The sequence below is a fragment of the Lytechinus pictus genome, chromosome 19 (assembly GCF_037042905.1).
Source record: "Lytechinus pictus isolate F3 Inbred chromosome 19, Lp3.0, whole genome shotgun sequence".
NCBI lineage: Eukaryota > Metazoa > Echinodermata > Echinoidea > Temnopleuroida > Toxopneustidae > Lytechinus > Lytechinus pictus.
The window spans coordinates 8,955,117-8,982,843 of NC_087263.1; the positions used below are offsets into that span (position 1 = coordinate 8,955,117).

At 35.1% G+C, this 27,727-nt stretch overlaps 1 protein-coding gene across 1 annotated transcript; it reads right to left on the bottom strand.

Moving 5' to 3' along the window:
• Positions 1-13,005: 13,005 nt before the first annotated feature.
• Positions 13,006-27,537, bottom strand: LOC129282590 (lengsin-like). Its single transcript, XM_064113951.1, has 3 exons — positions 27,115-27,537; positions 23,734-23,855; positions 13,006-16,059 (listed from the first exon to the last, which is right to left on the bottom strand). Exons 1-3 carry the CDS (start codon positions 27,237-27,239, stop codon positions 14,723-14,725), a joined length of 1,584 nt encoding a protein of 527 aa, XP_063970021.1. The 5' UTR covers positions 27,240-27,537; the 3' UTR covers positions 13,006-14,722.
• Positions 27,538-27,727: the final 190 nt, after the last annotated feature.

Below are 27,727 nucleotides of genomic sequence, written 5' to 3' on the forward strand. Positions count from 1 at the left end.
ATTAGCAATTTTCAAAAAGTCATTAAAAACTCATCTCTTTCGTACTTTGTAGTTTTTAAAATATTACATTTAATTAATTCATTGTAAGCGCTTGGGGCCTAATGGGAAAAGCGCAGTACATATAATAAGTAATAATAATAATAATTGTGGATTTTTAGCCTACGGCAGCCAGTGAGGGCACCATCTTGGATTTTTTTCTGCTTAAATTCTTTTCAACCTTTCAACCAGTAAAGGTATTTAAATAAATTTAAATATTTTGATAAGTCTACTTATGACGTAAAATAACAAGTGAATAGATTACACTTCATGTTGAATATATTCATAATTATGTTACTTTAAAAATTATCACAGTATTTCAAAATCAGTAGTGTAATTTTGAGGGGTCAGATATGACGTATCGAGCAAAATTTATTTTAAAAAGTTTTCAGCGAGCCCAGCGGAAGAGTAAAACTTTCGAAATTGTTCATTACAAAAATAAAATTTTGTAAAAGATTTTCGGTATAGTATTGGTAAAATAATTATATTTCGTCCATCTCTCTTTCACTTTCTCTTTATTTTTTTCTTGGTAATGATTTTTTTGGGGGAGTAGGGTTGCAAAATCCCCGGGAATTTTCTTGATGGAAACTTTCAATGGGAATAAACGGGAATTTTGTGGGAATTTTTTGAATTTTCTGCAATTTTTAGGAATTTTCAAGAAATGATGGGAATTTTCAAAAAGTAACAATTTTCTGATATCTATATGCAGAAATTGAAAGGCTTCCCCTGGCAGATGATGCTTGATAGTGCTTTGCCATCAAATTTCATGCCAAGTATTATGCTTAAACAGTCAGACAAGGCATAATTTTAATGATTTCCATGTAAAAGTTGATTTACTGTATTTACTTTGATTAGGAGTTCAAGACCATGTCAACTCCTCAAATAGATTTAAGATTTTAATTTATCAACGCCTATACTCTATACTCTAACTCATTTTCTTAATTCAGAACTCTCTAAAATATCCCAATGGTTTAAAACAAACAAACTTTCACTTAACATAAGCAAAACCAATTTTATACACTTTCGAGAAGCTAATCCACACTTACCAGCTCCCAATTTATCAATTGACGGTTTACCTCTTACTGAAAAGCACTCTACCAAATTCTTGGGAGTAACAATTGACTCCAATCTAACGTGGAATGAACACATACACAATGTACATACATCTATATCAAGAAACATAGGAATAATTTACAAATTAAAAGACTTTCTTTCTGAAAAATCATTATTGGTTCTATACAACTCCCTAGTACTTTCACATATGATGTATTGCAATATTGTATGGGGTAACTGTAGTATAACGAAAATAAACTCTCTTCTACTTCTCCAAAAACGAGCAATTCGTAACGTTACTCATTCGCATTATATTTCCCACACAGAACCTCTATTTCAGCGTTTAAATGCACTTAAAATACAGGATATTCACACTCTACAAACAGGTATATTTATGTTTAGATACACTTACAATAATCTTCCATCATTATTCCAAAATCTATTCAATTTAAATTCAAATATACATGCATATCCAACTCGCCACTCTTCTGATTATCATCTACACAACCCCAAACTTATTCTTGCTCAAAAATCAGTTCGCCATCATGGACCAGATACCTGGAATTCCTTACCACAATACTTAAAACAATGTCCCTCTCTTAACTCATTCAAATCATCCTTTAAAACATTTATGACACGCAAATACAATTCTGAATAATTTATGCATATATATAAAAAGAGTTCTACGGGTCTTGGTCAATTTTCAATTTTCTTGGTAAATTTTTAATTTCTATCTGATCTCATAAACTGTTACATCAGAAAATGAAAAAAGTTAAGTCATAGTATCAAACTTTTCTATCATTTCAAGCTGTATCCTGGAACCATTCAATAATTCCTAATTAATACTACCCCACACCCTCATATACCGACACACATACACGCACGCCCACTCTCAACACACACACACACACTTATACATACACATACAATTTTAAATATACATTTGCACACGCGCACACGTTTGCACATGCACAAACACATGCAAATACGTCAAATGTGCACATAATATCAGGCATACAAGGTTCTTGTTTGTAAATATCGTATTAATAATATCTGTTTATAATTAATTTAAGTCAATGCTTGATTTGTACTTCGTTCTTTTTTGTCTATTTCGCTAATACGTTTTGAGGCCGCTACCCTAGTCAAGCACTGCTTATGGTAGCGGTCTCCAGCATTTTTTTTTTGTCTACTCAACAAAGTACAACTTATAATATTGCAAACTAATACTATCTATATACATTTTTGCAAATGAATGATTATTTGTATTTTTTTTTTGTAAAAAGAAATGTATCACTATTTTTTTCTTTATGTTGTACATTATGTTTGTTAATTATTTCTGTTGGAAAAATGCTGAAATAAAATCAAATCAAATAATCCCCTTATATATTGATATGATGAACGGCTTTAAAGCACAAATCACCCCAAGACGCTTTCTTCAAAATGGCCGCCTGCGAATACTTTGAATGAAATCGTCCAGCATCGAAAGTTTCGGGAATTTATTTAAGCCCAAAAAAGTCTGATATGATTTTTGTAGGTCTTATTTCGATGCCATGTATAATGAAATAAGATGGTGCTTATCATTTAGCATATTTATGTTCAGCACCCTCAAATAAGTGAAAAGGAAATGAAATTAACATACTTTTATCAAAATTTGTACTTTTCTGGGGCCATTGGCAACATTGATATTTATCATTATGTTCAAGCATTACCAAATCAACATACTAATGAAATCATGCATGACACTTAATGTAACTTTTGTTCAAAATTAAAAGAGTAGGTCAAACCTTACGCATATTAAAGGACAAGTTCACCCCAGCAAAAAGTTGATCCAACAAGCATAATACCGAAAATTTCATCAAAATTGGATGTAAAATAAGAAAGTTATGACATTTTGAAGTTTTGCTTAATTTCATATACCAGTTATATGCACATCCTGGCTGGTATGCAAATGAGGAGACTATGACGTCATCCACTCACTATTTATTTTGTATTTTATTATATGAAATATGAAATATTCTAATTTTCTCTTCATTGTCAAGTGATACAACGATTAATTCCTCCCTGAACATGTGGAATTAGCATTATTTCATACTATATGGTCCAGTCAAGTTGGTCCTTATTGTCAAATCTATAAAAAAATGAAATATTGTATAATTCAAACAATAAAAACCAAAAGAAATAGCGAGTGATCGACATCATTAACTGACTCACCTAGTTGTGCATATCACTGTTTTGTGAAAAATAAGCGAATCTTTAAAATGTCATAACTTTCTCATTTTATATCCGATTTTGATGAAATTTTCAGCACTATGCTAGTTTGATTTTTATTTATTTATTCAATTCATAATTTTCCTGGGGTGGACTTGACCTTTCAGTGAATTTTATTGTATTTTCCGCCTGTCCATTATCTTGTCAGCCATGTTATTTTTTGGTAAAATTAAATGTTATTTTATTGCCATGTCAATGCCTTAAGATGTTATTTATACATTTAACAACAAACATGTACGTGTATGTTTGGCACCCTAAACTAGTGGAAATGAATGAAAAATAAGATTCTACAAAGTACTTTCTTTATCAAAGATGGTATTATTTTCTGGGGAATAAAATGATCCGTTGCCATGGCAACAGAACACACATTTGCAAACATTGATATCATTAAATTCAAGCATAACCAAGGCAACATAAGTTTTTATCATGCTAATGAACTCATGCGGAACACTTACTGTAATTTTTTTCAAAACTTAATGACTGGTCAAACCTTATGTAGATTAAGTAAATCTTTACTTTACATTCCACCTGTCCATTATCATTTCAACTGTGTTATCTTTTTAAATTGTATCTTAATTGGTTGCCATGGCAATGGCAGAAGATGTTATTTATATATTAACAGCAAGCATATATATGCTTAGCACCCTAACATTAGGGGAAATGAAATAAAAATCAGAATTTACAATGTTTTTGTTTATCAAAGCTGATACTTTTCTGGGGGGAAATGGGCTGTTGCCATGGCAACGAGACATTTGAAACACTAATATTTTTCATTAAATTCAAGTGTTACCAAGGCAACATAATTTTATTATTCTAATGAACTAATGCAGAACACTTACTTAATTTTTTGTTCAAAATTAAATGACTGGCCAAACCTTTCGCATATTGAGTTATTTATAATTGTATTTTCCACCTGTCCATAATCTTGTCATCCAAATTATTTTTTTTTGTAAATTAGATATTATTTGGTTGCCATGGCAATAGCTTCAGATGTTATTTATACATTTTGCATCAAACATATTTATGTTTAGCACACTAAGATTAGGGGAAATGCAAGAAAAATCAGATTCTACAGTCCCTTTTTTAATCAAAACTGGTACTAAATGATCCGTTGCTATGGCAACAGGCCATTTGGAACATTGATATTTATCGTTGAATTCAAGTATTACCAAGGCAACATCAATGTTTATCATTCTAATTAGTTCATGCAGAACACTCACTATATTATTTTCCCCTAAATTAATTGAGTAGGTCAAACCTTACGCATGTATATTAAATTAATTTTCATTGTATTTTTCACCTTTCCATAACCTTGTCATCCATGTTGTTGTTTTTTTTAATTAGATGTTATCTGGTTGCCATGGCAATGGCTTAAGATGTTATATTTATAAATTTAGTCACAAACATATCTCGATTAGTACCTTAATATTAGGGAAAATGGAATGATGATCATACATGTATTCTACATTTTATCAACATTTTTACCTTTCTAGAGGGAAATAAGCTGTTGCCATGGCAACAGGCCTTGTGCAAAATTGTTTCTTTTTAAATTTAATTCAAGCATTACCAAGGCAATACAATTTTTTATCTTTATAAAGAACTCCTGCAGAACACTTTCTGTATTTTTCGTTCAAATGAGGGGGTCAAAACTTAAGCATACAGATTAAGTCAATTCTAATTGTATTTTCCACCTGTCCATTGTCTTGTCAACCATGTTATTTTTTGTAAATTAGATGTTATTTGGTTGCCATGGCAATGGCTTGAGATGTGATTTACACATTTAGCAACCAAAATATCTTTGTTTAGCACTGTCAAATTAGGGGAAATTAAAGATAAATCATATTCTACAACGGTTTTGTAATCAAAATTTTTATTTTTCTGGGGAAAAACAAGCCGTTGCCATGGCAACGGACCAATTGGAGCTATCTTGGTGATCTTGAATATTTCTAAATTTCATATGTTTTCAATTGGGAGCCTGAAAATCATCATTTTGGTCATCTATATCATGTTTATTTACCATTTACATGGGAATGTATGTCATTTTGGAGAAATTAAACCGTTGCCATGGCAACGGCCGAAAATGGCATTTAAAAATTTACCTCCCATCTTTAAAATAAATCTTACGGCATATACTTATACTTGTGAAAGTTTCATGCTTTAGTCAAAATTTGCACAATTGTTGTGATTTTTGGAGCTTATCCGCTCTACTATTTACATAGGCAAGTGCGATAAAGGAACCAGTCAAATTATCGACCAATTTCTGTTGCATGCCATATCTCCAAAACTCTTTGAAAATGAAATACAAAAGTCAATTATTTTATTACCTTCATCAAAATGACTCGATAAACATTGATAAGTTTGCCTTCATACATATAACCAACCACTCAACCATTATTTCCTTACACGAAGTAGTTAATATGTCTGTAATAATATGTCTGTAAAGCGCTCAGAGACGTCGTTCCGATGTATTAAGCGCTATATAGATGCAGAATATTATTATTATTATTATGGTTGATGACTGATTGGAATCATTAACAATAATGATATTCCAAAATATTTTGATTCCATTGATCGCGAATTATTATTAAAAAAACTGAAATGTTATGGTATTAAGGGGTCAGAAATAGACTCAAACGTTGTCTCAACGAACACAAATAGTTAATTTTCATGGCCAGTTTCCTAAAACAGATGTTATTACAGGTGTGCCCCAAGGCAGTGGCCCCTTTTATTTCATTTATTGGCCCCATTTTATTTTAATTATTGATGTTACAGATTGTTTGAAATATTGTTCATGTTATATTTTGGCTGACGATGTTGTTATCTACTATTCGCACAAAAATGTTGACGAAACCATAACTACACTACAAAATGATTTGAAGACACTTACCTCTTGGTACAACAATGATAAATTTTGTATTATGGATATTGATTAGACCAAATCAATGTGTTTTATTACAAGGTCTTCTTTTCAAATAAATATATTAGCGGAAATAAGAAAATTGAACAAGTGAATAACATTCGATATCTTGGAGTAATGATCGATAGTAAGTTGCTACCCCAAAAAAATATTTGCTCGGGGAAAAATGATTTGAATGTTTTGAATATAATGTACAAAAACTGTTAGTTAGTTATTCAACCTAATATTGATTATTTCATGCTCTGTGTGGGGAAACTGTTCATCCTAAAACAAGCAGACACACGCTTAAAAAAAAAGGCTGCAAGGATGGTAACAAAAAATATTTGATTTTGAAAATACCAATAGTCTAAATTAAATTAAGTCTTTAAAATGTAAATCTTTCGTACAAAGAAGAGATTATTTCAAGCATTGCTGATATTCAAATGTGTTCATGGATTTGTTCCCACAAGAATGTGCAAAAACATTGAAATGAACTTTGATAGACGTGGCTGTAACACTTTTCGGCCGATGCTCCAGATGTAATCTTACCAAAACCCAATTTAGAACGTTTCAAGCATGGTTTTGTATGTATAAGGGGGGGGGGGTAACCTGTTGAACACCTTGACATATGCCATGAAAAAAAAATCAATTTGAAAAAAATGGCAGAGGTAGTAATGGCAGAGGTCAAAATGGCAGAGGTAAAAGTGGTAGAGGTAAAAATGACAAAGGTAAATATCGCAGAGGTAAAAAAGACAGAGGTATAATGGCAGAGGTAAATATGGCAGAGATTAAAAATGGCACACTAGGAGACGTAATATAAATGGCAGAGGTAAAAATGGCGGAGTTAAAACTGGCAGAGGTAAAGATGGCAGAGGCAAAGATGACAGAGATATGGGGTGCTGGTTTGTTAAAAAGCCCGAAAAAATTTCACTCCAAAATTAAACGGGATTTTGTTCAGAAGGGAAAATATTACCAAAAATAAGAATTTATTCCAACACAATGAAGTTCATCCAGGTCACAAAAATTACAAACCAAAAATAATAATAATTAGATAATAAAGAAAAAAAAATTCGTCTGTCCAAAAATAACTTGTCTCACATCTCTACATTTTAGCATACCAACCTAATTTCCAGGGGGTGCTGCTTATAGTGTACAAAATACCCAACAATACCGCCTCTTCCAAGGGTTATGATCATCAAAGCCTGATATATTTGTTTAATATATCATAGTGGATGCAGTGGTATTGGGTCCAGGGTCTTCTTTTATTTAAAGAATCTACCAAATTGGTTTACCAGGCAAAACAGGATTATTATTGATTTTCATAAATTACAAAATCAATGCCGAACCTGGGAATGCATGCTTTTTGTCATTCAAATATATATAAAAAATATTATTACAGACGACATACAAATAAGGATAATAATACATTTGACGACATCATTCGTGACAATTTTAACGCCTATGCTTTCCTCTATATATTCTCTCTACAGTGCGTCCCAAAAAAAAACTATACACTTTTGAAATGGCTGCCAAATAAAAAATGTATCATTTTGGGGGAAAAGACTTATAGATATGGAAAGCCTATAACGTCAACTTTCAAATGACACCAAAAAGTTTGAAAACTATTCATGCTTGAGCGAGCACTGCCCACTGAAACAAAGTTGTGATCAGTTTGTTGTTTGTGACAATTTAATGCGTTATTAAATTGAAATTTAATGCATGAGTGATCATGAATTGGGTGCAGCATTTTGTCTTATCGTGTGGATCTCAACAATGTGTTCACGACAGTCAGGAGAAGAGGGGGTAATATGACTTAGGTAGGTGAAGTACGTTGATGGGGTAAAGGTCAACAGAACATTTAGCAACCCCTCTCTCTATCTCAACCCCCCCCCCCCCCCGCTTCTCTCCTCCTGATAGACTAAGCTCAGCTAGGCTGGGCAGGAATTAGCCTTACAGTTTTTTTAGTGGTTAGTCCTTTGGAACTTGTTAAGCTAAATTAATGAGTGAGATAAGTTTGGGTTTCTTAGGCAAATTTCATGAGTTACTAAATTGAAATTTAATGCATGAGTGAACAGGAATTGTGATTTTATTGTAGCATATTCATCTTGTGAACCTCAGAAGTGTGTTCGTGAGAGTCATAATGTGATGGTACCCGTTACAAGCAAGAGGGCGAGATATGCTAAGACTTGGTTAAAAGGGCATTCCTCTTCTTTTTTTCCTTTTACAAATTAAAAGTCATATGTACCCTCCCCTCTCCACCTCCATTTACCAGCCCCCCCCCCCCCCCCCCCTCTCTCTGTCTCACTTCCTGCATTGTAGCCTATTCAAAACTTAACTGCCAAGTGACTGGTGGCTGATGGTCAGTTTTTTTTTCAATGATTACCAAGAAATTTAATGATTAATGAAATAATTAATTGAAAAAAAAGGAATGTTTGATTGATCACCTTGCACATTGAATAAGTTGATTTACTGATAAATTGTTGATTAAATGATTGATAGGAAAAAATTGATGTCCCAATTCAGAATTAATCATAATCAACATTCTGCTCTGGACTCCACGCGTACATGACAATAGCCATCAATCTCTCAACAGGAGGGGAGGGCGGGAAAGAGGGAGGGGGCGGGGGCTGAATGTTCTGTTGACCCTTATTCCATCAACCTACTTCTCTCACTTAAGTCCTATCTCACCCCCTATTCTCCCGACTCCCATGAACACATTGCTGAGATCCACATGATAAATTTGAAATGCTGCCCAAAAGAGATCCAAATGATAAAGTTGAAATGCTGCCCAAAAAGTGTAATTTGTGTTCACTCATGCATTAAAGTTCAATTTAATAATTTATAAAATTTGCTTAAGCAACCAAAACTGGTCATGGTTGATCATTAATTTATCACATCGCCCTTAACTTTGCAAGTTCGAAAGGATTTGCCTCTCAAAAACTTACATAAATTGGAAGGCTAATTCCAGCCCACCCTAATTTTCATACCCTTTGTTTCAGTGGGCAGTGCTCGCTCAAGCATGAATAGTTTTCCAACTTTTTGGTGTCATTTGAAAGTTGACGTTATCGGCTTTCCATATATGTAAGTCTTTTCCCCCCAAATGCTTTATTTTTTTAATTTGGCAGCCATTTCAAAAGTGTATAGTTTTTTTTGGGACGCACTGTATATGTGTTTTTCCCCGCCCCCAAAAGCCTTTCTGTCTCCCCACTGCTCTTATGTTTTCTCTTTCTTTTTTATTGGTAAACCTGGCAAAGCTTTAGATCAAAAGAACCAGCCAGACAAAAAGGAATGTTATAAAAAGATGAATGAGAATAGTGCAGTTTCATTTTGCTTCTGATAAATTGAATAGAAAAATATATGTCCTTTGATTTCTTTTTAAAACCCCTCATGGTTCACCTCCACCGAATTCATAAATATCATTAGGCCGATGAATTGCCTAACCGCTACATGCACTTCAGGCAAATAATACATTTTTAAAAGCACCTCATATCGCTGTATATATGCGGGATTTTCTTTTTTTTTCATCTTTATTAACGATAACGAAACCGAAACGATGTGTAAAACATCACTAGTTGCAAAACATTATGTCAGTGGAATGATAACTATTATTACTCTTGCTAGAGAAGTCAGTTATGCCTCTGCCCTTTTTTACCTCTGCAATATTTACCTCTGCCATTCATGCCAATATACCTCTGCCATTATTACCTCTGCCATTTTTACCTTTGCCATTTTCACCTTTGCCATTTTCACCTCTGCCATTTTTACCTCTGCCATTTTTACCTTTGCCATTTTCACCTCTGCCATTTTTACCTTTGCCATTTTCACCTTTGCCATTTTTACCTCCGCCATTTTTACCTCTGCCATTATTACCTCTGCCATTTTTACCTCTGCCATTTTCACCTTTGCCATTTTACCTCTGCCATTTTACCTCTGTCATTATTACATCTGCTATTTTTTTTTACTTTGTAGTGTGTACTATACCTTATCGTCCAAAGCGATTATGGTAGGGGAGGGTGGTCGCGTATTAGAACAACCACTCGTGCCTACTGTACGAGTTGTGTCTGCAGGCAGCGTGTAAAGCGATAGATGTTGCTAGAACATAAATAACACGAAATTCTGTTACGGGACTACAATTAATTAGTGCACGCTCATAGTTCGAAAAGGCGGAGTCGATTTCCGATGGAAAATTTACCTTCATGACTGCGAAAGTCCCGTGACGCGGTGAGCGCAATAAGGTGAAACATAGAAATTACAAAATTTTCGGATAAATCATTAACTTTGGCGCAGTTATTCACCATATTCTTGTTTTTTTTTTAGCCGGAATGAGATGGGTACCAAAATTTCCGCCAGAATTTCAACTTTAACATAAACGGCATTTTAGTGTGACTCAGGCCAGGGTGGAAATGGGTCGTCAGGGGGTGCGTTTATCCGCCACTTTTTTACCCTAGAATCATGATTCAAATCATGATTCTGCAGAATAACGATTGCGTTTAGTCGAAATTGAATATAATCATGATTAGAATCACAAACATGAAACACGAAAAAAGGGGCGTTTGGAAAGACGTTTCTGCAGAATCACGTACGAAAATGTTCGAATAAACGATATCGTGATTTGAATCATGATTCTGACCTCATGCACTGTGTCGGGCTACTTTCGGTTTGACTATTGCCAAGCTCAATGCGCTATATATGCTCATTGTACGTACATGATTATGTACTATGCATGCATTTCTTGTCATGTTCAAGTTCTGTGTTGGTCATCGCATCGTCCACTACTGTTCATTTTTTGGTCATGTCTTCAACTTCAAGTTCTAGTAAATGAATTAACTGGACAGACAATGATCTCAGTTGTTGTTGAGTATACAGTATCAATATTAAATTGGATCTACGCTGAAATTCACTTCCGAACACCATTTTGGATAAACTAACAAGATGAATAGAAGCATATGGACCCTATATGATAGAAGTAAACAAAATTAGGTATAGACTGAATTCTGGAAGCAAAAGATTTTTCGAGAGCCGAAACACGTGCGAAAAACTTCCTCTGTCAAACTGCGCACTAGTGATGCGCACTGGATTGGCCCGAATCTGAGGAGAAACAGCATTGGAATGAAGGTCGTCTAAACGCTGATTCTGTGATATTGTGATTCATGTTTGTGTTTTGAATCATGATTCAAATCATGATTCAAATCATGATTCTCGCTTGAGGTCGCATAAACGCAGCCAGGATCCAACAAAGAAGCAGAGCATGCAAATAATTACACTCGGTTTTAAATCATTTTTTTTTTTACAATTTAATTTTTAACATCTCCAATGTATTCTTCACCATGCATTTTTTGACAAATAAACCCAAGATTTTTCACTGAAAAAAAACAAACAAAATTGATGAGAAACTTGGAGGAGAGGGACATCACACCAAGCCCCACCAGTAGTAGGCCTGTCTGGGCACTTAATTGGATGTCTGAACTGACGAATCTTAGGGAAAGGGCCTGGAATATAGGGAAAGTAGTTTCCAACGGTTTAGACAATGGAGTTGGTAATCGACTTAGACCGATTGTCCAGTCTCTTGACATATTATTTACGCTCAAGTATGTTGTATTGTTTTCCTGAGTCTAACGAAATTGCTTTAAAATACATGAATTGCAATGAAATCACCCCCAATTTAATATCATTTTTGTAATATTTGAAAGGTGTATAAAGCGCAATTAAACCCCTATTTTCCAGGTTCATTCTTTATCTATTATATTATCTTCTCCCTTTTCCTCCTCTCCTCTCCTTCGTTCTTTCCTTTTGTTCTCTTTTTCTCTTACTTAATTTTCATTCTGTTCTCCCCCTTAATTTTTTAAAAGATTTTCTTCCTTTTTCGATCTTTTCTGTCTTATTTATTTTTTCTTCTCCTCTTTTTTTTTCTTTTCATGTTTTTCTCTTGTTATAACTCGTATTCTTCTCTCCTTTCCCTTCCTTCCTATCTATCTATCCATCCCAATAATCATATAATCTCTTCCGAACGACCTGATATAATACAGTTTGTTTTTCTACCTCGCTTTTTCATTTGCGTATTTTGTCAAATTTGATTAGATTATCATGTCGTCCATTTTTAGATATTTGATGTACACCCATTTGTATTCAGATTTCTAATTTCCCTGCTTCTTCTCTCTCTCGTATTTTTTATGTTATATTTCTTCTTCTTTGCATATCTTTCTTGTATATACTTTCTTTATTTACCCCTGATAATCACTCTCCTTTTGTCCTGATATTTAATGTACAGTGTATATTGTTATGTATTTCCCAATCGTCTTAGGTTTTTAATTGTATTTGTAATTGTATATTTAACTGTGCTATTTTCATTTGTATAATTGTCAATAATCCAACTACAATGGTTGCATTTAATGTGTAAAAAATGTTCCCTCTTCCCTCCCTTTTCCAAAACGTGGGGGAACATTGACGCTATGTCAACCAGTATTCCTTATTTGCATTGATTTTACAACATATTAAAAAAAAGAGTTGCCAGAGCTGTTGTACATATTGTAATTGATCAAACTTCTGTATATCAGGCAAGGTGCCGTGTAGTGTTCGAATGGTCTATGTCCGCCTACACCGGAAAAGTCCGGAGTTCGATTCCCGGCACAGCCATTGATCATGGCATTTATCTATACCTGCATTGCTCTTTTATTTTGCATCAAAGAAATGAGAATGCTTCATGCATTGTTGATACAATGTGTGCACGTGCTAAAAAACACAAACAACAAATGTTCCCTTTTTTTACCATTATACATGTTTATAAAATGATAACATTAAAACCCTCAAAAAGTAAACAAAAATCACGAAGACCTTCAAAATTGTCAATACAAAGCAACCAAACTTTAACGTTTTTCACAGACGATATCAGAGATTTTATTTAAACAATTGTAGAGGTTATCGTCCAATTAGGCAATGCCCTAAATCCTGAAATAAAAAAATAGAAATTGCGATTACAAATGAACAGACTTTAAATAGACTCAAAGAAGACATAATGATTTCTAAGCCACGAAATACGAAAAGTGAAGAAACACCATAACATTATACATCCATGACATCAGTAATACTCTTAGCATTGTTTTCACATGTTTAAATAAGATAGTTGCAAGAGCTGTCACATGTAATTCATCAAATTTGTTCATATTTTTCCCGTTACCAATATATACATTTATTGTATAATAAAAATATTATAACACCATAACCCTTAAAGAAATTACATATATAATGCTAATTCCTTAAAAATTACCAAAAGAAAAAAAGCAAACTTATACTTAAAGACAATATAATATTATTTTTATTTCTTAAGAATCCCTTCTAAATATTCAATGTTCTAGATACTAAAATGGAAAAATTAAACTTTTGTTAAAGAAAACAGACTTTAGATAGAAACAAAGAAGACCTATTTTATGATTTCTAAGCCAAGGAATAGTAAAATTGAAGAAACACCATAATATTATACATTAATGATACTATATTATATTGATTTCACAGTAAAGGAGTTGCCAAAGCTGATGTACATGTAATTGATCAAATATGTTTATATTGCTTCCGTGTTTTTCACCCATATACAGAATTGCAAAAAAAATGATAATACTAAAATCCTCCTTAGAAATAATATAAAACAAACAAACTGTTTTACATTATTTACAGACAATAAAAGATGATATTACTCCATAAGGATCCCATCAAATTAGGCATAGCCCTCAATGCTAAAATAGAAAAATGCAAATAAGGTTACAAGTGAACAGACTTGAAATAAACACAAGGAAGACATATCTTTTGTGATTTCTAATCCAATAAATACGAAAACTGAAGAAAGATTATGATATTATAATAAGAAAGTCCAATATATATCGTGACTAGCCAACTCCAGGGAAGGTTCTCCGTCAAAAGATTTTTTTTTCTTTAAAAATTAAAACTAGAAATCAGCTTATCTCAAGAAGGAACCCGTCTTCTTCATAACGTTAAGATTTGAAGTCATGAAGTAAAAAAAAGACCTGATAAAGAAGTTTTTAGCAGAATTTCCTTGGAAGTTTCATAGAGATCACGAAGTGGTCTCATGCTTGACTCAACCCTGAACTTTAAACCTTGTTTTATCCGTATTCTTTGGACCTTTCACTGACTTTCTTTTACATTCAATCAAGAACTATTAGGGCTATTGTAGATTAATTCTGTCAAGTTATAATTCACTTTGAAGGTTAGGATGTGCTTTATCAAGCTTGGTGAAATTCTCAAAATTCAATTTTGGCCGCTTCTGGTTGGATTTGATGTGGCAGGTCACAGCTGTGATGGATATTTGATACCGTTCCTAATCACATTCATGGTTTAAGGCTTATGTTATTTGTTACATTGTAGTTTTTAATGTTAAAAAAAAAACATTTGATTCTCGAGGCGAATTACCTCGTTAAAAAAAAGTGGAAATAAACGAATTAGCATTTGAACAAAATCGTGTTAATTTTTCATCTTTTCTTCTTTGGAAAGTGCAATTCCGTGTTTTCTTGCAGCAACTAGAAGGTCAATGAATTCCTGGCCAAGGGCGTCACAAAGGACTTTATCTTGGACCAAAGCTGCGAGACCTTCCTTCATATCACAGGGAACTTTGGGTGTGTTTGAAGGGATATCCTTATGGGCGTTTCCCGTGCATTCATCTGGGAGAGGTATCTTGTTGATAATACCGTCCATTCCTGCAGCAACGGTACCTGCAAGAATAAGATATGGGTCTGCATCAATCCTTCCAAGGCGATTTTCTATGTATGATCCACTTGGTCCATCGCTCTTCTTGACGCGGAAAGTAGCCGAGCGGTTGTGTTTGCCCCATGAAATGTATGACGGTTCTACCGAATCGACCAGTTCATAAGCACCGAACATCTTGATCCCGCTAACGGTGGAAGCCATGAGGGGTGTCAACGCCCGTGCGTGAGCAAGCAAACCAGCAATCCAATGCTTAGCCGTGTCAGTGAGGTCACCAGTTGTAGCGTTGAATACCACGTTACCAGACTTGTCCCAAAGAGAATGGTTCAAATGAAGGGTAAACCCACTCCCAGTGCCATCGGGATCGGCAATGAATAGTGCTTTATATCCGTTGCAGAGAGCGATTTCTTTACATGCATCCTTGCAGATAACAGCCTCATCAGCAGCCTTTATTCCGAATGAAGGTTTCGTAGACACTTCAAGAGATCCGTCGGGGCTCTCAGAATGTATAGCATCCACAGTTACCCCGACGCGCGGCAAAGAATCAAACAACTGCTTGATGTAGTCCCTGGCCGTTGCAAGGAGGATACTACTGGCACAAAATCCAACTCGTTCCTGAACTAGTTGTTCACCCCTGTCGCCGCAAAGACGGAATTCCAATTCATAGGCACTCATCAGTGATATCCCCAAACCCTTCAAACGTTGGAGTTGCTTGTTCGCCACATTCCTCGGATGCTCAACCACGGGGTCTTTCATATTAAGGTGATAGAGTACTGTTGAGACCGCTGCCGTATCCTCAAGCCAAGGGATAACCCGAAAGGTGCGCAGATCTGGAAGGGCACACATATCAGAGAACCAATAGTTTTTCTTGAAATCACATTCGAATCCTTCTCCTACCGGATCTTTCATGAAGCAAATCGGAGAAAAGAGAACCCCCTTCTTTAGGGTCGATGACAGTTCTTCCAGAGTGTTTACGGCTACCATCTTACATCGCGTGATGCCATTGATGTCAGTGAATTCCACGCGGAGTATCTTAACTCCTTTCTCCTTAACCTCGTTTATAATGCGGATTAATTCTTCAGACTGATGAACGATATCTGTAAAGATATAAATTGAAGGAAAGAAAAAACAATGATATTATGATGATCAACAGTCAACCAATAAATTGTTCGGAATTGGGGTAATCATTGTAATCTATTGTGTCGAATATTACTTGAATGGCGAGACGCCAATTATTTATATACCTATATGATGGTGTTTATAATGACGATGATGATGATGATTATTATTATTATAATCATAGCAATAATAGGCATTTATATAGCATCATCTATTATATTCTATTCCGAGGCGCACAAGAAAACAATAAAGAAATTGATAATTTGGATGGGTGTCTTAGTGCCAAGAACTGATACTGTTAGAAAATCCCAGAATTCAGTTTAGATATGAAAGTCTTCATTTTTTAACATTAGTGGTAAATTATTTCTAAGAGAAGGTGCTGCGGGAGAAAAAGCTCACACCCCGAAGGTAGTTCGTATTTGGGGGGGGGGGGTCTTCAGAAGAAGCTAATGTGGTTATCTCAGGCTACGATCAGGTGTATAATAAGACATGGCAGGGTCTTGTAAATATTCTGGTGCCATATGCCATTTTAAAGTTTCCAAGTGGGAGGTATTTTAAATTCCCTTCGCTTCCGGATAGGCAACCAATGTAACTTTTTAAGAAGTGGAGATGATATGTGTTGATATTTAGATTATATAGCATCATTATCATCATACGTTTTACTAATACAACAACTATTACTACTACGACCATGACTATCATTACTATACTACTACTTGATACTATTTGGAACGTTAATAACCATTGCAGTATTTAACTATTTCAAAATGATAATGATGGGAAAAGGGGAAAATCGTATTCTCTGAATATTTTGTCAAACTGGTTCACCGAAAAATATATTGTTGAATTAAAAGGTAAATTAGTAGGTCGCCTCCTTCGCCTTCTAGAACAGCGCTTCTCAACCGGTGGGCCGCGGTCCACTGGTAGGCCGCGAAGCTCTCTCCGGTGGGCCGCGAGAAGTTCCAGACGAAGAAAAAAAAATAGGGGAAAAACTATATTTCACAATGGACTATTTCATGTCCGAAAATGTTGTTTGATCGGTCTTTGTGTGTCAAACAAAGGGGCACGCTTTGATCATGCAATGCATGTTTCAATATACATGCAACTAACTTTGATGTGAACCTCTCAGGCCTTAACTGTCGCCCATTTACTAGACCTCTGCGAATGCAGTTAGTTCCCAAACTGTCTATTTGAGCTTTATGTACAAATATCACGAAACATCAAAATAGACCGTGTTTTAAAGCGGAAGGGTGAGGGAGAAAACACATCTACTGCTGGCAAGTCTCAGAAGGAAACTGCAAGAAAATATGACCATGATGACCCTGAATACATTAAATTTGAATTTATCATGACTGGCAGTGATGCAAAACCAAAAGCAATATGTGTCATATGTGCTGAAGTTATCGTCAAATGAGGCGCTTAAATCGTCAAAGCTTTGATAATGCAAAACACGAAGAGTGCAGTAAAACTACAGGAGTATCTCGAAAGAACACAAGCTGGATTGAATTCGCAGCAGAACACTGGCGTATGGATAGGGGGGTCTTGCCCCCCCAAAAAAAAATCACGACCAACAAAAAAAAGAGAAAAGGGAAGAAAAGAAAAGGGTTAAACGATTTGCTATACGCCCAGTTGCAATTTTATATATAACATTTAAAAGTGAAATTGGTTCGCCAATTTTGTAATAAATGTCTTGGCTTATTTTTCTTGGGAATTAAAGTAATCACTCCTAAGTTTTGTGATTGAGACAAAGAGCCTGTTGTATACGCGAAATTCAAAGATCTGACCATGAATACTTTTAGATATTTCCAAAAAAAGCGAAAGAATTCAACAGAGAATCCGTCTTGCCAAGGAGATTTATTATTTGTCATACTTTTTAACACGTCATACACTTCCTTTTCTTCTAAAGGTCCTTCTAGTATGTTTGACACTGTTGGAGTTAACTTAGGAATATCAGGAAATATCAGTATTGCCAAATCTACATCTTCAGTGTTCCTTTTTCATAAAGTCTGGAATAAAATCGACAAATTTCATTAGATATTTCATCTTGTCCAGTGATCACTTCTCCATTTTTTGTAGACAGTTGTCTTATTTCTTTATTAACTTTATTTTGTTTTTCTAAATTCAGGAAATATTTTGATGGCTTTTCACCAAAATCCATCCACTTTATCTTAGATCTCATAATAATTCCATCAATAATTTTCGGACGGTATGATTCAAGTTGTGATTTTTTATCATTAAGTTCTACAAGTAAATTAACCTTATCATTTGAATTCACTAGTCTTTGTTCAAGTATTTCAATATTCTTCTCCAATTCTTTTTCGTTATCTTTATTTTGTTTCTTGACAAATGAACTGAAAGATATAGATTCACCCCTCAAAAGCATTATGAGAGTTTCAAAAAATAACTGGTCATTGATAGAAAGTTCACAATTTTCAACTTTATTATCGTTCTCATCGAACATCACCTCATTTGTAGCATGATATGTTATTGTTTCTTTTATAATTTTGATAATCCTTGACACAAACTGATCATCCTGTAATAAAGAATTGTTGAATTTCCCTGTACCATGTATACCAGGGCCCCGCTTTATCTTGTTCAATTTCAAACTAAGGAGGTCCAATGAATGGTCTGTTCTATAACCTGACAAAATTTCCGATTTATGGACAAGTGATAACCTTTCTGAAGATATAAGGAAAACATCTAACCTTCCTTGCTTAAAGGGTTTGGCTGACGCCACGTGTTATACCTTTTCACCGGATACCCGATTCTCCATGGATCACATAAATCTACATTGTAAATCATTTTTCATATTGTTAACCTGATAGCTTGCTCTAGGATTATTTATATGTAAATAATTATGGGTATCTATAATCTGGTCCTGAACGAGGTTCCAATCTCCACAAATAATCACATGTGGATTTTCGAAATCAATGATGATATGTTGTAAGTCAATGTAAAATTCTGGACTATCAGTATTCGGGCCGTATAAAGAAACCAATGTAATATCATACTCATATAGTGTCAAGACTAAGGCTATTAAATTTCCGTTATTGTCTGTTCTGCTTTGGTTAACTGTAACAGTAAGAGAATCTTTGAATAAAATTGCATCACCTCTGGAGCTGGATGTATGATAAGAAAAAAAACGTACCTCCCCAAATTCTACATATTTCTGTTTCTGTGGCTGGGGTGAAATGGGTGTCCTGTATACAACATATATCATACTGTTTAGATTTTAGATATACTAATAATAATAATAATAGGCATTTATAAAGCGCCATCTATCTAGAAATATTCTATTCTGAGGCGCGTTGTTATTACTATTACCCCGGATTTAGCTCGAGCTGCCTTTCAGCGCTCATGCATTCAAGGAATTAATCCTGCCGGGTACCCATCCACCTCACCTGGGTCGAGTGCAGCACAATGTGGATACATTTCTTGCTGAAGGAAATTACGCCATGGCTGGGATTCCTACCCACGACCCTCTGTTTCATAGTCAGAAGACTTATCCACTGGGCCACAACGCTCCACAATAGTATATATAGTACGTCCTCCCTTTTCCTGCCATTCGCCAGACCGTGACAGTTCATTGAAATATTAAAACATCACCTTGCATAGTGAACAAAATCAATGGCGAAAAAAGACTGCGAACTACCTGTGGAAGAAATTTTACTATACCCTTTTTTTATGCTTTTCAAATTTACTTCAGTACCCCAGTATAAAAACTATTGTTTCCCACGGCCCCGTTCGACATCACTGCTTCCCGAATGCCATAGAGCTATAACTTGCTTATATGAGGGCGAAGCGACCAAGCATTAAAAGTCACTATTCTTTTCGTATAAAAGGTGATTATCTCCAACTTCGGCTTGGAAACCTAACAAAGAGAAAAAAATCATATCGCATGGAAGAGAAAATTACAAAAGACTCAACTCGCCTATATTTTAGTTCTGTCATTATACAGTGCGTATCAAAAAAAAGTTTACACTTAGAAAAAATCCTGTAAAATTATACATATGTAATATCCTGAAGATTTTTACACATTGGTACAGATCCATTTAAGCAAATGACGATGTAACTGTCGAAAAATATTTCCGATTGAGTGAGCACCACTAACTTTTAAAAAGTAAGTAAAAAATGATTTGCGTAGAACTTTGAAATAGTTATGCGAATAGAAGTGAACCTTAATCATGAAGAACACGTGGAATTTAGCTAGTAAATTTGATTTGAAGATATATTTACCCTTTTTAAACTTGTTTCCATGCCCAAAACACTTCGACGAGTGCATTGCGTCCCACCCACTCCCCCACACACCGAGGCCATCGTGACGATATTTGCTTTACACTGAGCTGTGATTTACATGAAAAGGCTTAGGCTTGATTTTCATTTTGTTAATCATTGTCAAGCTTGGAAAAAGTGTGGAGAAACAAGTATTAAATGAAAAATGAAATGTAAACCCGCTTTAAATGATAAAAACTTGGTGAAAAAATGCTGGAGATGTCTGATATAAACTTTTGTTCAGATTCAGTAATGTCCTCAGATCCAGCTGGCACAAAAAGGGTAGTAAAGGTTGTGCTTACTAAGTGTTGAAATTTCAAATTGGGTGGCAAAAGTGTTACAAAATGCTTGAATGAATCCGTTTTATTTCAGCTGACTAAAATTGCAAGGGAAATGTAAGAGAAATATTTCGCAGAGTAAGTTTGATTTCGCCCTTTCCCTTTAACACAGCGTGAAAACGATCATTTCTGCGCAAACAGATTTCTGCGAGCTTTACCGAAATGGACAGTGCTCACTCAAGTGTAATATTCTATCAAAACTTTTACTTTCATTGGATAGATGAGACCCAAACCCAAGATTGTATGTGAAAATATTATCCACACGTTGTATATTTTTTAATTCCCACACCTTTTTCAAAGTGTAAACTTTTTTTGATACGCACCGGAAAAGCCTAATATGCGTCATCTGTGGCTTTTATAGGAATGAAGATATGACGTTTCGTCCAGCATTTCGTATAGATTTCGCATTACTTGTATAGATTTTGATGAAATGATGATATCATAAGCATATCATTAAACTTTTTAAAAAATATCAGCCCATGAGTCTTTATCTCTAGGTCTATTGTTAAACTGTTTATACACTTTACTGATATATTTATAATACAGATTCATAGCAAGAGCTACGGAAAGTAAAAAAAAGACAAAAAATATGTATAGTAGAAGCAATAGTTTTCCATCAAAAATACCTCCACTCTCGTTCGATTACTTATGTAAATTTTGCACTTTTCCTGGTAATTATTACTTCATAATTATGTTAACAATTTCGTGTCATAATGTGAAAACCACACAGATGAGATGATTATCTTCATTTTCAAATATTGGGTTTTTTTTTAGTTTACACTCTTAAAAAGGACAATGTAGTTGAATGGGTAATTTCGATCCCGGCCCCCCTCCCCCACTCAGTGTTATTTAGGGTACGCCTATGCTCGTTCCCTCCCTTTGAAAGCACCCCCCTATCGAAGGTCTGCCAAAATTTCTGAACCCCCCTTTCGAGTGCTTTTCGCGGGCTTTTTCTGCCTTAGAGACCCCCCTAAATCCGGAACACTGCTCAATGTACCCCCTATCTCAGATGAGCTCTCATTCCAACAAAAGGTCCGTACTTTAATTTTCAAAATGAAATAATCCTGAATTCAGGATTATTCAGGCTCATTTGAATAAGCTTTCAAAACTAGCAGGAATTACAGGAATTTGATCCCGGGATTTGATCAATTTTCTATGTTATTCAAAATATGTTATAACCCCCTTTTAAAATTTCTCAGGAGTCCAAAGAGAGAGATAAAAAAACACCCCCTTTTTAAAGAAATCTCCGGGTGAAAATACAAATACACCCCCCTTTTTTACAATGCGCGGGCCGGACTTGTCCAGCGAAAAAGTACCCCTTTACCGGACATTTTGGGAACACGCATGCGGTCCTTCCGACCCCGGAGTGAGGGCGCCGGGGTTTCGATAAAGTAATAAAGTATTAATGTATTTATCGAAACATTCAGCCAGAATCATCTAACAAGTCGGTGATACATCATAAAATGAATGCCTGCGATACTGCATGTTCGCGGTAAATTTGATTTTTACGACTCGTGCACTAGAATTATATTTCTGCATAAGTTAAGAATTCGACTAAAAAGTTTATTAGTTTGAATTTTCGAAATAGAATGGACTATTGCGTTAGATTTAATTGTCAAAATGAGAAAGAATTTTTATATTGTTTAGTGACGGAAATCCGAATGAATTTCCCACTAGATTCATAACCGAAAATATAATGAACTTTGGCGTCATAATAATTTTACACAGAATTGGCAAATGTTCCGTATGATGTCACTGAAAACATGAAGTAAAAATCAAACTTGACACTCTTATCTCTTCGCAACATCAATCGATTTCACCTTTACAAAATGATTTTAAATCCTATCGCAAAGCGACTTACTGCCCTTTTATGCGCCACTTTTTTACCCTAGAATCATGATTAGAATCATGATTCAAATCATGATTCTGTAGAATCACGATAAACGTCTTTCAAATCACAAACATGAAACACGGAAAAAGGGGCGTTTGGAAAGACGTTTCTGTAGAATCACGAACCAAAAAGGTCGTATAAACGCAATCGTGATTTGAATCATGATTCTATGACGTCACTGGGTCGGGCTACTTTCGGTTTGACTCTTGCCAATTCAAGGCGCGCGCTATAATGTTGTATGTGCTACGCATGCTATGCATTTCTTGTCATGTTCAAGTTCTGTGTTGGTCATCGCATCGTCCACTGCTTTTCATTTTTGGTCGTGTCTTCAAGTTCTCGTAAATGAACTAATTAACTACTGATCAGACAATGATCTCAGTTGTTGTTGAGTTAACAGTGTCAATATTAAATTGGATCTACGCTGAAATTCACTTCCGAAAACGATTGCGATAAATCGACAACATGAATAGAAGTAAACAAAATGAGGTATAAGAGACTGAATTCTGAAGGCAAAACATGTGCAAAAAATTTGACCTCTACTTCCTCTGTCATGCGCACTAGTGATGCGCACTGGATCGGCCCGATTCCGAGGAGAAATAGCATTGGATTGAAGGCCGTCTAAACGCTGATTCTGTGATATTGTGATTCATGTTTGTGTTTTGAATCATGATTCAGATCATGATTCAAATCATGATTCTGGCTTGAGGTCGCATACACGCAGCCTATTGCGGCATTTCAAATTCAAATCAAAACCCTTCATTTGTGTTGCATTTGCCTTGATTCAGATTTGCCCAATTTCCATTTGGGTTATTGTTACCCTTTACCTCCTCAAAGCCCCTTTAAACTGCCGTCCTCAGATGTAATATTCGTTTCCATTTTTTTTAGTTTTTAAATTTTCAAGTTTTTGAGGAAAAAGTACCTTAATTTAAACGCTTCAAAGCACAGAAATCCTAGTTTTAATGCATTCAGTACTATGATTTAATTCTTATATTATTTATTTATTCATTCATTTTTTGAGGGGGTTAGGTATACCTTTGATTATTGTTCTTTGCTGGGGGTTATTTGACAATTTTGCGCTCCCTCAAAATGCCATCCCGGGCAGTTGCCCCACCTCAGTCCAAATGCCACTGAAATAAAGTATATAGGCCTACCATATTTCCGTTGAACTCCGTGATTGTTGTCCTCAGAAAGCTCCAGTACCGTAGATCGTTTTGTTCCCTGATAGCACAGCGAAGAAGATCCAATACCCATTTTGGTGCGTAGTATTGTTGCTCTGAAAAATAAATCGGATACGAAAGAGTCATAAAATGTAAGGATTCCAAACCATGCATATTTTACACATTGTTGAAGTAATTGTCGTAGTTAACGGAGATATACAGTGCGTCCCACAAAAAACGAAACCGAGATTTATCGATGATTTATCATAACTTAATCACAAATACAATAGGCAAATGACCTATCATTGTAAAGCTTAGAATCTCCTTTCTCATTTGAAATTACTTAAATTATTTCTCATTCACGCATGAGTGAGCAAAAACAATTTGAAGAGGGGATATCAAAAAGTCATTTGGCGGGCTGTATCTGGGTTTCAAAAAGAAAACCACGTATTTAGATAGTTCAATATCTGCTCTTTAATTTGATACCTCAATTACAGAAAATGGTCAAGAAAAAACAAAGTTCTGGTTATTTGAAATAAGGCTTGAATTCTAATAATAATTCATAAAATGAAGAGGATTTTCAGGTTAGTGTTCAAACTCACTCGAACTCCGTTTTGTTGACGATCAGCCACGCATTAAGTCTTTTGTTAACCATGCGATAGCTTCTGTGTGAGACCGGTGAAAACACGTTTATTTTATGAAAATACAAGCATTATTTCAAAGGACTATAACTTTTTTACTCCTTGACCATTTTGTGTGATTAAGGTATCAAAGGAAAGAGCAGATATTGAACTTTTCAGGCACGTGATTTTCTTTTTGAAATTCAGATACCCCCCGCCAAATGATTTTCTGTATCCTTTCTTCAAATTGTTTTCGCTCACTCATGCGTGAATGAGGAATAATCTAAGTAATATCAGATGAAAGAGGAGATTCTAAGCTTTACATTGGTAGGTCATTTGTCTATTGTATTTGTGATTAAGTTATGATAAATAATCGCTAAATCTCGGTTTCGTTTTTTCTGGGACGCACTGTATGTTGATTATGAATATGGCCTTATTATATATCAGTGGACAGGTAATGATGTGGGGATTATCATTTGGTCATTAAAAAATAACGAAATACATAAGGTGGAAATCGCCAATTTAGTAAAAAACGCTAAAATGCCTCTCCGAAATATGCCTCGCATCGGTCTCTGAATTGACTCGAATTTGATAACGTGCATGAGTGTACGAGAGAGGTGATTTGCTCTCGTCAGGCTCATCAGGCTCCACTTGCATGCAAAACCTGTTGCGAGGGTACGTTTTCTCCACACTGTCACTGAATACTTCGATTACGAAATGAAAGAAAACCCAGAAGTTTATCTAGATTTTGATTTTCAAATTGATGATTTAATATGAAGATGAAGAGAATGATGATGAAGTTTGTAGCTCTATAACAACAAATTGACGTCGATGGAGGTAAATGAGGAGAATTACGCCGGTGATGATGAGTCGGACAATTCAACTTGCATGCCGATTCGCTACCAACTCATGCAACCTGTTTTGTCTATCTTTCCTACAGCTTTCCCCTATCTGAAGAAAAGTGGCCAAACATTGAACAAAGACGCAACTACTTTTTTGCAACACTTATGTACAAGTGCATTAATGGCACTGCTCCTGGACGATTATGTAATGAAATTGAGACGTATTGTGACCGCCATGGATTTAACACAAGAAACGCAGATTCTTTAAATGTAATAATACCTAATCTCATTTCAGTCTCCTTTCTTCACACAAACAAAAGCAAACAAATTTGTTTGTTATATTTGTTATCAATTTGTTTAATTGTTTTACTCTTGGGAGAGTGCGGTCATCGACACCTCAAAACAAATAACACGATCATTTCTCAAAATAATTACACCTCAAAACATAATGCAACAACTAGCGTCTAACACAGCTTGCATGCTGATTTGAATTACGAAGACTATACTAGTAGTCGTCAAATTACATATTCTGAAGTTGCTCTCATGTATGAAATGTATAATGCTTGCATAATCATGAAACATCAATATTTTAGATCTTGGTCGTATGTTAATTACATTTAGAATTAAGAAACAATCATGACAATCAGAATATTGAATTATCGAATTTTAGGAATTGAGTTATCATTCAACTTGATAACTGTACTAAGATTTTGCTTGCATAAACAAGCAAAATCATGGACCCTGATAACTAATAAGGAAAATTCTCTGAAATTCCTATCCGACCCCATTAAGGCGATCGAGCAGACAAAGAAATTTGCTCCAAGGTCAACCTACATTTTTATTAACCACTGTCGTAATTTGAACGGAAATAAATTGTTTAACCTGCTAAAATATGGTTTTATAAATCTCTGTGATTTAAGAATTCTTGGGGGAAAAAAATATGCTACTGCCCTGCATGGTGTGATGACCGCGAATGAAAGCTAACCCAGTTCTCCCATCCACCTAACATAGCAACAATAACATGTTGCGTAATCACATACAATTCAACATTCCCCCTCAAATGAGATAACAATTCTCTTTCTATACAATGCTAAGAGAATTTCACAATCTCATTTCAGTCTCCTTTCTTCACACAAACAAAAGCAAACAAAATTGTTTGTTATATTTGTTATCAATTTGTTTAATTGTTTTACTCTTGGGAGAGTGCGGTCACCGACACCTCAACAAAATAATGCGAGGTAAAAGATCGAATTGGATCAAGATGCGTAATTACACTAACTAGAATTGACTAGTATTAACATGTTCGTATATATACACCAACGTTGTACATTTGAACTTCCAAACTATTAAAAGTACAACCGTAAAAGTATTTACTCTTTGTCTTTACGCATAAAAAAACAAGAATAAGACAAATGTGACGAAAGAAAATCTATTACCATTTTCAGCACAGTGAAAATTAATACAAATTTCGAAGATATTAAAGAGTATACATAATTATCCCACAGAAACAAAATCAGCACGAAATAGCTTGACCTTTTGACATTTGATTAAAACGTTAGTTAATTCAGAGATTCATTGCTCTTTTAACGGATAATTTGCTGGAAACTGGATCTTTTATGTACATGTCCGAAGATGTGGACTTCCAGCCACCTTGCCGTGCAATACATCTTATATTAACAAAGCCTGAAGCGGCTTCCGATGCTCCGCCAGCTCGTAAACTGAGCTTTCCGAGTTTGGAAGGATCCTTGTACGATGAAAGACCATTGACTATGATGTCTCTTACGGTCGTGTAAGACAAAGGTTTGCTTGCAGGTTTGAGAGGGAGATCATGACGCTTCGTACGTTTGAATCCACAGACAAGGGGATGGCAACATGGCAAGGACCTGACATTGCTACTGGGCAAGTTGGATTACCTGATGTGGCGATGAACACTGTGACGTTGGTGGTACTTGTTGTTTTTCCTTCTTGGGACGTACAAAGCCATATGATAATAGAAGATATATCCTTCATACGAACAGAGTTCGTCGCATCTAAACATACCAACGAAAGCTACCAGCACATGAATAGAAGGCGAAGATCAGACACAGATGCGTCTTGGTCCCCTTTATCATGTTTATCTGCTACCAGCTGAGCCAAGTCTAAAGACGATACTGGTTTTTTTTTGTGATTTTGATTTAGCTAGGCTTCGACGATATTCCTCAACGGCCGATTTGACAATAGAGCCATAGTAGCAGGTGCCTTGGACTTCAAAACGGAATCTAGATAGAACATTAACTGGAGAAGATACTCGTTGGTCTGAAAAACTGATTCGGCCCATGTTTCAGTGATAAGAACATCTGAAAAAGAAATGGCAGTAAATGAAGTTGCAAATCGGGACAATTTTCTGACAAGAGTAGATTGCGGATGTGTATAACTGCTATCAATGCATTCTTTGACATCACCAAAAACAAAAGATTACACAGCATAAGTTATACTTAAGAGTTGAAAATATTTGCAACACTCGCTAACCAAAGAGCGATATTGCTA